General features: G+C 38.8%; 1 protein-coding gene across 2 annotated transcripts in view; it reads right to left on the bottom strand.

The window, feature by feature from the left end:
• The window catches only part of LOC111870657, a gene marked incomplete at its 5' end in the record, with an annotated part of 78,013 nt that overhangs the window by 32,535 nt on the left and 30,151 nt on the right, over positions 1-15,327 (bottom strand). The window contains 3 exon segments of one of the 2 annotated variants that reach the window (XM_023863127.2): positions 228-397; positions 9,241-9,358; positions 11,339-11,472. In XM_023863127.2, coding sequence (XP_023718895.2) covers positions 228-397; positions 9,241-9,358; positions 11,339-11,472 — 422 coding nt within the window. 2 annotated transcript variants of the gene reach the window in all.

Below are 15,327 nucleotides of genomic sequence, written 5' to 3'. Positions count from 1 at the left end.
TGAAAGAGTTGCAATATATACATGTAAATGTGTGGAGACAGCACAGTAATACAGTATACAGTAACAGCAAATGATGCATAAAGAATACACTTTAGAAAATTATTAATAATTCACTCATTATTACAGGACAATTTCTCTAGTTCTAACCATGTCAATGTCAACAATGTTCATTGCAGTGAAGTCTTTGTTGTTGGCTGCATCTCTATTACCAGAGGACCTATACTTACCGCTCCTCTCTGATAACATTCTTCACCATATTTTTGCAATCCTCCATAGTTACTTCATTCAAGATACTGACCATATGTTGTAAACATGACTCATGAAAAATGTCTTCTTCTTCCTTACAAATGTCTTTAATAAGTCCGGTCACTAAGTCTGACAGAAATTCCTCCAAAACCTGAAAATGAAACAATGGACTGAAGAAAAGTCTGCAAAATGCTCTCCACTAGCATAAGCAAATGATGACAGCATTCAAGAGATACATATTATAGAACTTATCATGCCAAGCTCCTTCATGTAAATGTTACAGGTTGCATACTTAACACTATGGGCTCAATTTGTCTTGAAAAACTGACACACCTTTGCAAGAAAATCCTCATTTTTGTGAAATCTCAAAGTTTACTGCCATCTGCATCTATACTGTGATAGGTGAATCAAGTTCACCCCTTAATATGCCATTTCTCTAGCATCCATTTTAATATTATACTCAAGTCTATGCTAAGGTTCCTTGAACACTCTCTCTTAGGTTTTCTGATGAAATTTTGTACATGCTTCTCATCTGTGCCCTGCATACAACATGTACCTCTTATCTCAACCTTCTCAGTGCATTTACTGAAAACAAGCCTATACACAAGCATTATCTACAACTGCAAAACCCATTCCTTCCTTTGTCTTGAGTATATCTGTACTACAGAAAGGTAAGTCCTCAGCATTGGCGTTTCTGGATTTAGTTGTTGGTTCAGTTTCTTGCATTTATTTTCACTTCCTTCTCTGTCTTAGTTTTAGGTCTTCGTGTGCATTTCCACAGTTTTTATTATAAGTTTTTCTATTACCTTCAGCCAATAAAAATTGACTTTATGTGCATATATCCATATGATTTAGGTTGCCCAGTGACTGAAGTTGGCTGCTCCTGACAGAACCCACAGAGCAGGTGCCTATCACCCTTTCACCTGAGCGTGAAAACAAATCCAGTTTCCATGTTACAAGATGATGGACTAGGTTCAAACACTCAGTAAGCCCAATAATAATGTATGTCATTTAGAAACTTAACTTCAAAGGTATTAGAAGTGACATTCTTGCCTTGCATGTAAAGACCACTTCCATCTCCTTAATACAATAATAATACAAAATACCAGACTATCACAACAGTACATTTCCAGCTCTTAAAGAGATATTATTTTGAGAGGTAATAACATTTGTAAGTAATCTTTGTTATATCATATTAGCAGTCATTTTGTGTACTAATAAATTAAAACATGAATTGGGTCTAAGTACACATAAATAATACCCACAAACATGCTAAATACAGAGAAACTTCCATCAGATAATCTTAGGGCAGAATAAGATTTTTAAATAATTCTAAAACATGACTTCAGAATAACCCTTTCACTGTTTATAAGACATTTTATAATATCACTCCACAGCGCACCAATACGCAACACAGCTTTCAGTTTGGTAAGAAGAGGGCCAATATGTCATTTCAATTTCTATTTACCTCCATAAGTTGATACTTGCCTTATCCTGGGACATATAAATCCTGTATTGTTAAAATTCCAGAAAACATATTGTAGCGTGTAGAGCTGTTATTATATGACAACCTCAAGATAGGTGAATATACCAGAAATCTGTCCAGGCAATGGCTCAGTAAACATATTCCCACAGCAACAAATCGACTTGCAACAACAGAGATACTTATGTGGTCCATGCTGAGGAAAAGACAACTGGGGACTCATTGTGCCATTCACACATCATGTAAGGGATACAGTCGTCACGGACCAGGAAGGGACAATGTTGCAAGAGGAACCTTGAGAGGACAGATGTTCAAGAAGAGGCATCAGGCACAACTGGAAGGCAACAACTGAATAAGGGACCAAGACTTAAAGGAGCACGTATGTCTTGGAAGCAAGAGGACATCCAGCAAGATCTTCAGGAAGGCTCTCATGCTGAAGATCATGAAGTGAAGAATCAAACTTTCAGTCAAAATTCAGAAAATTAATGTCAAAGAATTGTGGAGCAGTTGGTCCCATCCAAAACAAAAGAAGAGACCACTAACAATGGATCAGACAGGCATGTAGGATCACTGACCATTCTTGCAACTGAGAGAACTGCTTGGGACATGTGCCCTGAAGGAGGAAACAGGAGCAGTTGGAGAGTAATCACCGTGAAAACCGAGCCACAGGGAGGAAGGTGAGACCTAGCACAGACATTGCAAGCAGTCCTCAGAAAAGAAGAAATGGTGGCACGCCTGTAGGCGATTTGAGACAAACAACCTTAAGGAAGGAACAATGTAGTGTGTACAGCCATTACTATGCAATGACCATGAGATAGGTGAATATATCAGAAATGTTTCTAGGCAACAGCTTGGTAAACACATTCCCACGGCAATGAATCAAAGGGCAACAATAGAGGTAATGTTGGAAACGGTGTTTCTAAATGGTCCTGTGCAGAGGAGTTATCTTGAAGGCAATTGGGGCAACTGAGTGTGTTCTGAATGGGGGTCTGTGAAGAGAGGACTTCGATGTGTGAACCTGAAGGACTCCACTGTTAGAAGTCATTGCCAGGAAACAGCTGGCGAAGACACAGCAGGCTGGAAAAAATTAGCAGGTGCTCTGGTGATTTGTGAATTGTGGAGATTAGCAATGGTGCTGTAATTACTTGTACTTATGACTCCTGTCTATAAAAGCTTAATAAATACAATATCCAATCCAAGACCTCATCAATAGTCACTCCTACATGTGACACTATCTCACTCACTCACTCAAGAAGCTGAGCCCTTCTTGAACAGCCGTTAATTGTGCAGCTATCCAATAACTTCCCAGCATTTTATGGAACCCAAAGGTTCATTATTGTGTTCAAAAGATCCACTGGTCCCTATGCTGAGACAGATCAATCAATACCATCCCATCCTGTCTCTAAAATCCATTTTAATATTATTCACCCACTTATGGCTTGGTCTTCCTAGTGGTCCCTTTCCTTTGGGCTTTCCCACTAATATTTTATATGCATTCCTCTTCTCCCCCATTCATGCTACATTCCCTGCTCATCTCATCCTCCTTGACTTGACAATTCCAATTACAATTGGCGACGAGTACAAGTTATGAAGCTCCTCGTTATGCAGTTTTCTCCAACCTCCTCTCACTTTAACTTCTTCAGTTCAAATATTCTCCTAAACACCCTGTTCTCAAACATCCTCAGTCTATGTTCCTCCCTTAATGCCAGAGACCAAGTTTCATACCAATACAGAACCACAGGCAAAATTATAGTTTTTATATAATAATTTTTATGTTTTTAGACAGCAGATGAGAAGACAAAAGGTTCTGGCCTGAATGGTTGCAAGCATTACCCAAATTCAATCTCCTCTTAATTTCCTCCTGAATCAGGTTTTGATTTTATTATAGTTGTTCCCAAATATCTGAACTGTAACACATTTCCAAAGGATCTGTTAGCTACCTTGATGCCATGATTTTGCCCTGCATTCTGGTGATGAGACAACATATATTTGGTTTTCTCTGTGTTTACTTCTAGACCAACCTCTTTACTAGCATAATGAAAGTTATTGTGTTTTTAGACCATTCTGGATAGGAAAATTATCAGACAAATGTTTACCTATAAAGATGTATTATACATTCAAGTGCCAAAGTCATAGGATATGCATCAAGTATCATGTAGGACCCCTTGTAGCCTGGTGAAGTGTAGCAACTCAACATGTCATCAATTCAGCAATTGGACAGAATACCTCTAGAGAGCTGTGGAGCCATGCCATCTGGACATCCACCCACAGCTCCCTGGTATTTGTGGGTGCAGGATCTTTGGTGTGAATGGAACTCTCCACCATGACCCATAAATGCTCGACTGGGTTCATATCAGGTAAACATCATGGTCATACCATTTGTCAGAACTCTCAAGAATGCATCTCAAACCAATTCTGGACAACTTGGGCCCAATGAAATGGTGCATTGTCCTGTTGGAATATGCCATCATTTTGGGTGTACATGAAGTCCACAAAGGGCTGCAAATGGTCACCAAGCAGTGCAGCATAGAGGTCACCAGTCAGTGAAGTGTTTAGGCAGACCAGCAGACCCAACCCATGCCACATAACAGTATGGAACCACCACCAGCCTCCACGGTGCCTTGTTGAAAACTTGGGTCCATGGCTTCATGGGGTCTGCACCACACCCAAACCCTACCATCCACCCGAAACAACTGGTACTGTGACTCATCAGACCATGCCACATGTTGTGAGTCCTCCAGGGTTAAATTAGTGAAGTCACAAGCCGAGGTGAGGCGCTGTGTCTGGTGTTGTGGTGTTAAAGAGGCACTGTGGTTGGTCTTCTGCTCCCATACACCACTGAAGCTAAAGAATGCTACACTGACCTGCTGGATATGGTCTGGGACCTCCTGCATTGAATGTGGATGTGATTTCAGTCAGTGTCATTTGTCTGTTACCATGGACAATGGTAACAAGACTCCACTGGTCACAATTATTAAACACATGTGGTCAGCTACTTCACTGTCCATGGTGGGTGGTAATGCCTTCCATGAGGTAATCCAAGTACACACGTGACACTGTGGTTCCAAGAATGCTGAATGGCCACACAATTTCAGAAATGGAATGTCCCATCCATCTGGCACCCAGTATCATGCTCTGTTTAAACTCCTATAAATCATGCTGCCTTGCCATAAGCAGAATGCGGCATGAAAATCTGCAGAAACGAGGCAACTAAAGAAAGTTTTGTTTCTGTTTATAGATTAGCTGAACAGCAGTTACGAATATTATAACATTAATTGCACTAGGTCCATGAAATTCAATGAACAGTCCTTTGCTCTTTCTAGTATAAATATAAATATAAGTAGTAAAATGTAATGAAATTGATCTTTATTATTCACACACAGGAATTTTAAACTTTATACTAGTACAAGGTTAGCAGTGATGCCTTAATTCATGGGCAACTGTATTTTCTGAACTAACTCCATGGAGATGAGCCCTTGAGGAGCCAGTAGTTGCTCAGCAACTCCAAAAATTCCTAGAACCTCAAATCCCACATCATTCTGAAATATTCAAACAATTTCGAAGAATCTACTAGCTATATTTATGTTGTGGTTTTGGCCTGAATTCTGGTGATGAGACTTCAGCATGTACTTCCTTTTCACTCCGTTAACTTCTAGTCCAGTCATATCAACTATTGAAGCATCTGCAGGTTTCCTTAAGATCTTCATGTTTTTCCCCAATTAATTAATATCATTGTCCCAGATCAGAAGCTGATGTGTCTCATTCTTGGACACTCCAAATGGCAGATTCTAAAGTGAAGCTGAAAAGCAATGGTGATACATCTTCTTGTTTCAGAACATCCTTAATAGGAATATATATGTGACAAATGTTTACCTAAATGAACTTTAGTGCAGGTTCCAATTAAATACATTCTTTTAGCCTAATCAGTATCATGGGTATACCAGATTCAATGAAAAGACTGGACAATATTTACCTCCTAAATGAATCATAGGTATTCTTCAAGTAATATAATCTCCCTGTACTTCCATTTTTCTCCAGCATCTGATAAATGCAAAACATCTGACCTCCAGCTGAACTCTTACATCAAACTCCACACTGATGATGCCCAATAATTTTTACTACAGAGTTACATTGAAGGGAATAGACATAACAAGTAAAAAGTTATCTCTGGGCTTAATTAATTAAGCACCATGCCCTGATGATAGTTGGGGGAGTGGAGTTACAGCTCCACTATTCTTAAGCTGACAAAACACAGAGGTGAGTTCTGGAGAAAATAATATTAGAGAAAATCTTGTTCTAACTGAATTATAGACTTTCTTGAAGTCTATAATTAGATGATATATTCCCATTATATCTCCCATACATCATGAATGAAGATAATCTGAGCAGCAGCTCTCAAAACCCATGATGATGATCCTAAACTATGTTGTCTACATAAAGTGGTTAACCTAGAGAGAATACTGGATAAAATTCTGCATTAAGTTCTCTCTCCCCCACTTTTCTTGTGGGTTATTTAACAATGCTGTATCCATAGTGTGTAGCACCCGAAGGTAGGATGACTGACAAATGATGAATTGGAAAATATATGGACAGAAGCAGTCGTGACGTAACCAAGGTATTATCCCAGCATTTGTGTGGAAGGGCCCAAGAATACCATGAAAAACCTGTCAGGATAGCCACTGTCCTGAAATTAAACATAACATCTCCCAATACAAGTCTAGATTGTTACGTCTCAACAAGCCTGTTTGGTTGTATGAAGTTGACAATAATGATTTAACTCAATAATTGCTACAGAGAGTTTTATCACCCTTTTTGTATACAGGTATAATTATAAAGAGTTCTAAACGGTAAAGGTATCCCCTTAACAGGCTGTGGAGGCCCACAGGGTTGTGAGATGTTGAGGCTCCCACATTTTCTAGACAACTGGTACACAGATGGTGGTGAGGCTACAAGCCTTAAATGCTGGCTGCCCTTTCACCCAGGAAGATTCTGGGTACTCATTTCTAATAAAGGCTAAATTGATCCCAGAGCCATAGTGTGACTGGAAGGATAAGGTCAATTGAAAAATCCAACAACCTCATCAGGAATTGAACCCTGACCTCCTGGCTTGTAGCTTACTGACCAAACCAACTATGCTACCACGTGCCCCATAAAGAGTCCTATCTTCTGGGATGTAATGTTGTGTAGTCCAGTGAAAGCTAACTGATGTTTTGGAAGAATTGTGCTTGCATGATTCTGCAAGCACATCACTCTTTTTATCCCTTACCAAGTTCTGAAATATCTACTACCCTCACATCCCACATGTTCAAGTGCCATCAGAAAGTTCCTGGCCTAGGTCAGAAAAGAAATGCTGACTTAACTTACCCAATTTTGCCTTCCATCTCCTTCAAAATGTATACAGTGACCCCATTGTTTTTTCCATGCTTCAAAAGCACCGTGGAAGTCATTTTCCTTAATGCTGTCATATATCGCTTGTGATTCCCTTTGGATGTCAGACACTATTTCAAAATGTCATCTCTTCAGTTTAATTTTAATTTGGGAAACAAAGCAAAATCACAGGGGGCCAAGTCTAGTGTGTAGGGAGGATGAGTAGTGATAACCATATTGTTTTTAGTAAAAAAACTCTGTGGTTTTCACGGATGTGTGAGTAGGTGCACTGTCATGATGAAGGAGCCAGTTGCAGTTGCACCAAAATTCTGGACTTTTTCATTGCACATTTTCTCTCAAGTGTCTCAAAACATTACAGTACAAGTCAGAGTTGTAGTGTTGGGAGGAACAAATTCAAGGTGAACAATCCCTTTAACATCAAGAAAAATAGTGAGCATGCTCTTTCTGGAACTCCAGACCTGTGGCGCCTTTCTTGCTCTTGGTGATTGTAGGCTCTTCTACTGCAATGATTGTTGCTTTGTTTCTGGATCATAACCATAAATAACTTTCATCACCCATTATGATTCTAGATACTTGTAAAAGTTGGGTCCTTGTTAACCTTCTCTTGTAGCTCAAGACACATTTACGCATCGGCTGCTGTTTTGATTATTTGTCAAGAGTTGGGGAACAAACTTTGTGACAATATGGGCACATGTTCCAATTATCTGTTAAAATCTCCTGGCAAATTCCATAACTGATCCCAGCAGTGCCTGTGAGCTCACGGATTGTTCAGCGACAGTCTTTGTTGATGAGTTCTTGAATTTTGTCAACATTTTCTGTCATTTTGCTGGCAAATGGTTGCCCTGAATGTTTGTCATCTTCAACTGACACTTGAGCGGCTTTGAAACGTGAATGCCATACAAAAACAGCTGTCTGGCTTAAAGAATGTTCTCCAAAAGCCTCACAAAGCATTTCAAGGGTTTCAGTAGCAGATTTACCGAGCTTCACGCAAAACTTGATGCAGACACATTGCTTGATTTTGCCATGCATCACAGAAAAAACAAACCATAAAGTCAAAAAAGGACTTCTGTAAAAACAATGTGTGTTCACAGCACAGTATCACACGGGAGACTGATGCAATAGGCTTGCAGAAATGTGACCTTGGCCTCCCCTCTCATTTTCTTTCACCGAGGCAGTGACAAAAATAACAGTTCAGAAACTTTCCAATACTTCTTGTATTCATTTATTTGGTTTGGATGTAATAACCTTGCAATTTTACTTCTTTCCTTTGATCTAACAGTTTTGAACATACAGAGAATTGGGAGTTCAGCTCTTTTGGTATTATGGGGCTGGTTGGCACATTTTGACTTGGTGGTAATGGCATTAGTATTGAAAAAATTCAAAACTTGGCCAGCTAGACTACAAATGTGCTGCCATAATGTGATAAAATTATAAATTAAAATTAAAATGCCCTTACCCAATTTGTTGCAGTACATCACATTTAAATACGTGTATAAGCTGAGCTGATAGCTCCACACATTGGTGTTTTAAACGGAATATGTAAAAAACTCAATTACTTATCATACAACAGGCAATCTTAGGCAAATTATTTCATACACAGACAATTTATATGTTGTTATTTCTTTACATAATATACGTCAATAGTTTTCTTTCTCCGAAAACGTATGCTGTATATATTCATACGCTTCTTACTTCAGTAAGACAGGATGATATTAAATCACTGAAATGTGATGTGTAGTTGTACAATGACTGGTGTGACAGACCTAAGCAGGTATAGCTAATGCAAAGGAGACTGGCATTCAGCCCTTCTTGTGTTCTGGAACTGGAGGGGAGCTGGGTCAGTGTACAAACAAAAATGACTAGTCTTTTATTTCCATGGGCATTCTTCTGCAAGAAAATAAAATGCTGGACAGTTACTTCACATCACTGACCAGAAGTTGTTCACAAGATCCAAACTATCTCATATCAGTTCTACTGTTACACAGATAAACACAAACTAAATAATACCATACAAATGTTTGTGAAATGTTGATTGCAAGATACTGAAAGTTAGGTTCAAGTGCATTGACATAAATAATGATGTATGATTTTTTAAATGCTTCAGCACTATGCACTGAACATACCTCTGCAGCATTGATATCTATGAGCTTCTGACGCTCCTCCTCTTCCTTCTTCAAAATTTCTTCTGCCTTTTTCCTTGCAATTTCCTTCTCTACAGTAACCACACCTTCACAAATTTCCCTAAAAAATCAAAATTTGATTCCTAAACATTCTGTTTACTCATTACAAATGGGGGTCTGACAAAATGATACTGAGACATGTATATGAAAAACCCTTCAGTCAGATTTCCTGACCGGAGTGAATGGGAAGATGGGTTTCAGCCCAATAGAAAAGGGGGATGGATCTGGTATACAGATGGTTCCAAGGTAAATAAGGGCACTGGAGCTGGTGTGTACTGCTATGGCACGAGGCAGAGAAACTTAGTTTCAGCCTTGGGCAGTACAAGACAGTATTCCAGGCAGAAGTATATGCCATTACGGCAGGTATTATGGAGAATTTAGATAGGAACTATAGAAATAGGAACATCTACATTCTATCAGACAGCCAACCTGCACTTAAAGCGCTTGACAAACACCAGATCAACTCAAAATTGGTCTGGGATTGCCACCAAATCCTCATGGAACTGGCCAAACATAACAGGGTAGAACTGATATGGGTGCCAGGGCATGAGAGTATTGCTGGAAATGAAACAGCGGAACAATTGGCTAAGATTGGAGCTGAACAACCATTCATAGGACCTGAACCAGCCTGTGGCATCTCTATAGGAGTTGCCAGAAAGGCAATCAGGTACTGGACAAATATGAAGCACAAGAAATACTGGGGATCCTTGACTGGACTCAGGCAAGCAAAGGGACTCATACGAGGATCCTCTGCTATCAGAGTGAAGGAACCAGCTACGATGGGTGGTGGGACTACTTACAGGACACTATCATCTTAAAGGACACCTCTTCAAACTGGGACTGAGTGATAGTCCCACTTGTGAGAGGTTTCAAGAAGAAACTGAAACAGCCATACATATCCTGTGTGATTGTGAGACCGTAGCTTATTTAATACTATGTCACTTGGGTCAATATTTTATAGAACCAAGTCACTATTTTGAAGCCCCCATGTACAAAATCCTACGCTTCGAAGTGCAAGATTGCTGAGGGGATAATCAAAAGGGGAAGCACAAGATCACTGTAGGTCATGGTGCAAGGACCGAGAAGGTCCACCCCTTATACATTCATTCATTCTGTTTACTCAGAATTGAAGATAGGAAGAATATAAAGGCAATGTAAGGATTTGTGAAACTACAACACTGTCTTGTAATTATTAAACCATCAGAGTAGTGATTCTGACTTTAAAATAAAGAACCATTCCAGTTAGGGAAAATATCATCAGAACCCAACACTAAATTAAAAATCTGCTGGTATAAAGGGACATAACTGAAGAGGAGGGACTGTAAAAAATTATGATGAAGAATTGTGTAACCTATTTCCTAGAAAAGTTGTATGTTCTGGAATGTAATGACATTTCAGACAAACCAGCATGAAACAGGCAGCAAGCAGAGCTCTGCTTGCTGCCTGCTTCATGCCTGTCACATTGCTTACTCTTTGACTCTGAAGATGGAGGACATACATTCCTCTCAAATGTTGGTTGACTGTCACCAGACTATATGGAATTACACTTCAAAAGATGAAACTCTTCATAGGCACTGTTGTGCGAACCTCAAATCCTTGAAAGGTCACAATTAGACAGTTCACTCATAATGTCATTTGTTATATAAGAATGAAGATATCTCTAGCTTGGCAGATCATAAGAAACTCTACTGACTTTCAGCAAACAAAATGTTTATGCAAAAGCACTGCATTTTCAACGCACAGTCTCTCATAGCATTTTTATACAAGGCTTGCAGAACCCAATTCCAAATACGAAGACAAAGGAAAAAGGGAATAAATTTTATACGTGAGTTAAGGTTCTCACACTGGTGACTACGAAGATTACTGTCCTATGGCATATGATACTACAGAGTTTGGAAAACAGGTACCAGTATTTTGGAGAAATCTACTACCTCCATCCCCATGGTAAAAGGGTGAGTCTAGTCTGAAAATGGACAACAGTACATTGAACACAAAAGAGTTATGTAAAAATGTTCAAATGTTATAGATATGTATCACGCACCTTGTCAAATTGTATGTCACATCTGATATAATTTCATCCAATTCCAGAAGGCCATAATTTGTCAATCTGTCATTGAAGACCTGAAACTCTTCTTGAATAATTTCAGATAACATGTCTTCCATCATTTGATTTGACTATAGAAAGAGAAGCAGATCAACAAAATAATTTTTCTTCCATAGCAAAACAAATGTCAAGTAGTCATACTTAATATAAATTGTCATGTTTATGAAGAACAGTTTTATGCAAGAACTCCCATTCTTTATACTTTTATTCCTAACATAAAGAACAGTTTCTAGCATAGTACGAGTATACTACATCTTGTATCTCTGAAAGAAGCATCAACTGATTATAAATTGTCATTAAAAGGACAATATATAATTCCCTTTATTGTATTCTTTACTATAGCACCAATAATATGAACACAGGTTTGGACCATGTAAGAGCTTGAATGTCTTTTTATCACAAAAATCATTCAATACCCCCAGTTCCTGAGATTCTGCAATGTGCTAACACATATTCAAATACGTAAACCCTGAAAGCAATCAGAACTTCCTAATCATTAATACCAACAAGAATAAACCAATTTTTAAATACTGCACACTAACTAGATAATGCAGAGCCTTTCTCAACAAACAGAATCATCTCACTCTCTTACCATCAGATTTTTAACTGCAACATTAGTGATCACCTCCTGGGAAAACGGAGTCTACATTGCTGACTAATATGTTATGCGCCATACAGACAATATATATTTCTTAAAGTAAATACTGTTCCATGTAGACTCATTTCTAGGCAATGTCCAAAATACCCACACGCAACACTGGAAAAGGTATTGGAAGAAGTGTCTTCCGTGTGGTCCAAGCCATGCTCAATGTTGGGCAATGGGCCAATAGACATGCATTCTGACACATGACACATGTGTTCCATGGGGTCTGACCCAAGTCTATATAACAAGAGTCTATAGCTACGAGCATATTAGAGAATTGGAACTGGAAAGTTTTAAGAGAATTGCTGAAGAAGGATTAGAAGTCAGCCTGTGAAGAATTAGTGTGTGATTAGAAGATTTAGTCACTGTGAGACTCTTTTAATTCCACTATCAGGGTATGACTAGTGAAGACTGAGAATCCCAGTGCGGGTGCAATGGCGAACTGTAAATTATGTAAATCGGTGATAACACTGCATTGCTTGTAAGTATGAACTGATTGTATAAGATGTTATTAAATCCAATTACCACTCCAAACCCTATCTACACTCACTAATACACATGACAATATTATGACACCTGAAAGCCGGAGCAGTGGAGCCAGAAGAGACATACACTGCCAGGCAATGGCTAAAAGTGGTATTTTCTATGCAGTCCATGGCAAAGTTATGCAATAAGGGCCAACAGGATCAAGACAGTCAGTAGTCTGTAAATTAAAGGTAACAGGCCAGTCAGGAGTTTTTAAGTTGAGAGACAGAAAAATATGGGTCATGGGTCCCACAGGACACTACACCAAGAATGTTCATGCTGGTGAGGGCAAGCAGTTATTTACCAGACATACAGAGAGGCAAGCCTACCTCCTGTGATTCAGGAGTAGGCATTCAGTCAGTAGTTAGTGGTTAGCTATGAGCATGGAAATGGAAAACAATGAAAACATTTGATTTGTTGACATTTGTTTATTCTAAACCTTCAACTACAATTCTCTCACAAAATTTTAGTAATAAATGTCTCCCTTTCACTAAAACGACTTCCTGGACACGTTCTGGCATTAACTCAAGCAGTTTAGAGCAAAAGTTTTTCACTCCACTGTCATGGAACCACACTTTTATCACATTTAGTACCATACGTTCTTCGTTTGAAGAATCCATTTTACCCACACATTTCATTATTCTCCACAAACTTTCGATTGGGTTCATGTCTGGGGAATTACTAGGCCAATCGAACCTGCTGATTTTGTTTTCTTCAATGAACTTCTTGATTGTTTTTGGGTTGTGGCATGGTGCATGGTTGTGTTGAAATGTCCCTTTACCATCTACAAAGGTCTGCAGGAATGGTAAAACCCTACTTCCAAGGATTCTGATGAATTCATCATGCCATAAACTTGAACTAGACTCCCCTGACCACCTGCAGTGAAGAAACCCCAAAACATTTTTTAAAGGTATTTTACAGTCTGCTGAAGATGCTGCTCTCACTGGGTCATCACTGATTAGTCTGACAACACTTGCTCTGTAACCTTGAACAAAAAATGTCATTCATCACTGAAATCCACCAGTCATCAGTTGTCCACGATCTACACTTATTTGCTCACACCAACCATTTCTGCTACATAGAAGATGTCAACAATGCTTTTTATTGGTTTTCTTGCCGTCCACCAACTTCAAGAAGAGCACGCCATACAGTTGAAGTATCAATGTCAATCCCTGAAGTCAACAAATCTCTTTGAAGGTCCTTTCTTCTCAGTGTTGGATGTAACCTACTGTTTCTCAATAGAAGCTGATCAGTGGTGTCTCGTTTTCTTCTGCATTTTCCTTTTCTGTTAGGAGAAAGTGATCTGGAATCCTTGTACACACAAAGAATTCTTGACACACTCAATTTTCCCACAACAACAGAGGAAATTCCTCTCACAGTCACTGATGCGTGTTCATTAAGAGCATCAATTTTTGTCCACTTCTTCAGAGTAATGTCCATTCCCACACTCACAAAAACAAAAATTATCCCAGGGTTCAAAATCAACATACAATTGCAAAAGACACAAGCTGCCAACTGATGAAGTGGCAACCTTTCCAGTCAGAATAAGTCAGAACCAGTTTGCAAACCAGTTCCTATTAGTCAAGGTCATGCATTCACAGAAACCTGAGGTAAACAACCAGGTTTTAACTATCAACAAACAGAACTTGATTTTCACCAAAGTCCTTGTCCCAATTAATTCACACTACAGTATTTTCTTCTGCAATGCTCCCAAAAAAAAGGCCAAGGAAAGTCACAGACATGGCACTCTGAATTTTATAGTCTGTTAAAAAATATGGATCCCACTAGTCATGAAGCAATAATGGCACATAACACACAGATCTTTTGACCAAGAAATGGCACTTCAAGAGTCTGTGTCAGGTTGATACTGCTACAATACCAATTATTCTGAACACTGATATACCAACTCAAATGCAACCAAGCTTCATTAGTAAAAATTAAGTCTTGGGCAAAGTACACTGCCCCACTGCCTGCAGAGTTCTGTTATAAAAATTCACTCTTGTCTCATATAAACACATTCTTCAATAGCTTCAACCTGTCTAATTTTATATGGCAGTAGACATAACTTTTTAGCCACTCTCCATGCTGTTGTAGTTGAAACTTGTGCCTCTTGAACCAACTGTATCAGGGATTTGAAAGTTAAACGTTCTAATCTGGCTTCGATTTCATTAAGCTTTTCCTCAGCACAGTATTCTGTCAAGCATAATTCTTCTCCCAAGAAGACCCAGTTGAATGCACTTTCTTCACCAATTCAGAAATCATTGAGGAAGCTGGAATTTGAATATGAGAACACTTACGGTGAAACCTTCTTCTATGTGATTTATATGATCCATTTTTCATGTAAGTAAAATACAGAAAACCCGTTTGAATTCGGTAATGTAAATGAGGACATGAAACATGTGTGAATGTCTTATGTGAACAGAAACACATGGAACACTGATAGGTTTTAAAACAAGTCATTTCCGGTTGCAGTCATGGCATAAAAGATAAAGAGTAACAGAGACACTGTGTATCTTATAGTCTCTATCACTGTTCATGCACTGCCTTCAGCAAATTCAGTTACTGACAGAATATTCTGCTCACATTGGGGAAACCCAATTCAGCTGCTCAACAAAGACATTGTATAATACTGCCAAATGAATATATTGTAAAGTGTTGGTGACCAGATATGGGGTTTGGATTGAAAATTGGACTTATCTGATGCTTTTAACTCGTAACTACAAATGGTTATAACAGTCTCACTAACTTATGCACTACA

The sequence above is a fragment of the Cryptotermes secundus genome, unplaced genomic scaffold (assembly GCF_002891405.2).
Source record: "Cryptotermes secundus unplaced genomic scaffold, Csec_1.0 scaffold628, whole genome shotgun sequence".
NCBI classification, from domain to species: domain Eukaryota; kingdom Metazoa; phylum Arthropoda; class Insecta; order Blattodea; family Kalotermitidae; genus Cryptotermes; species Cryptotermes secundus.
Note: the sequence above shows the minus strand (reverse complement) of the source record. Positions and strands in the feature narration are given on the sequence as shown.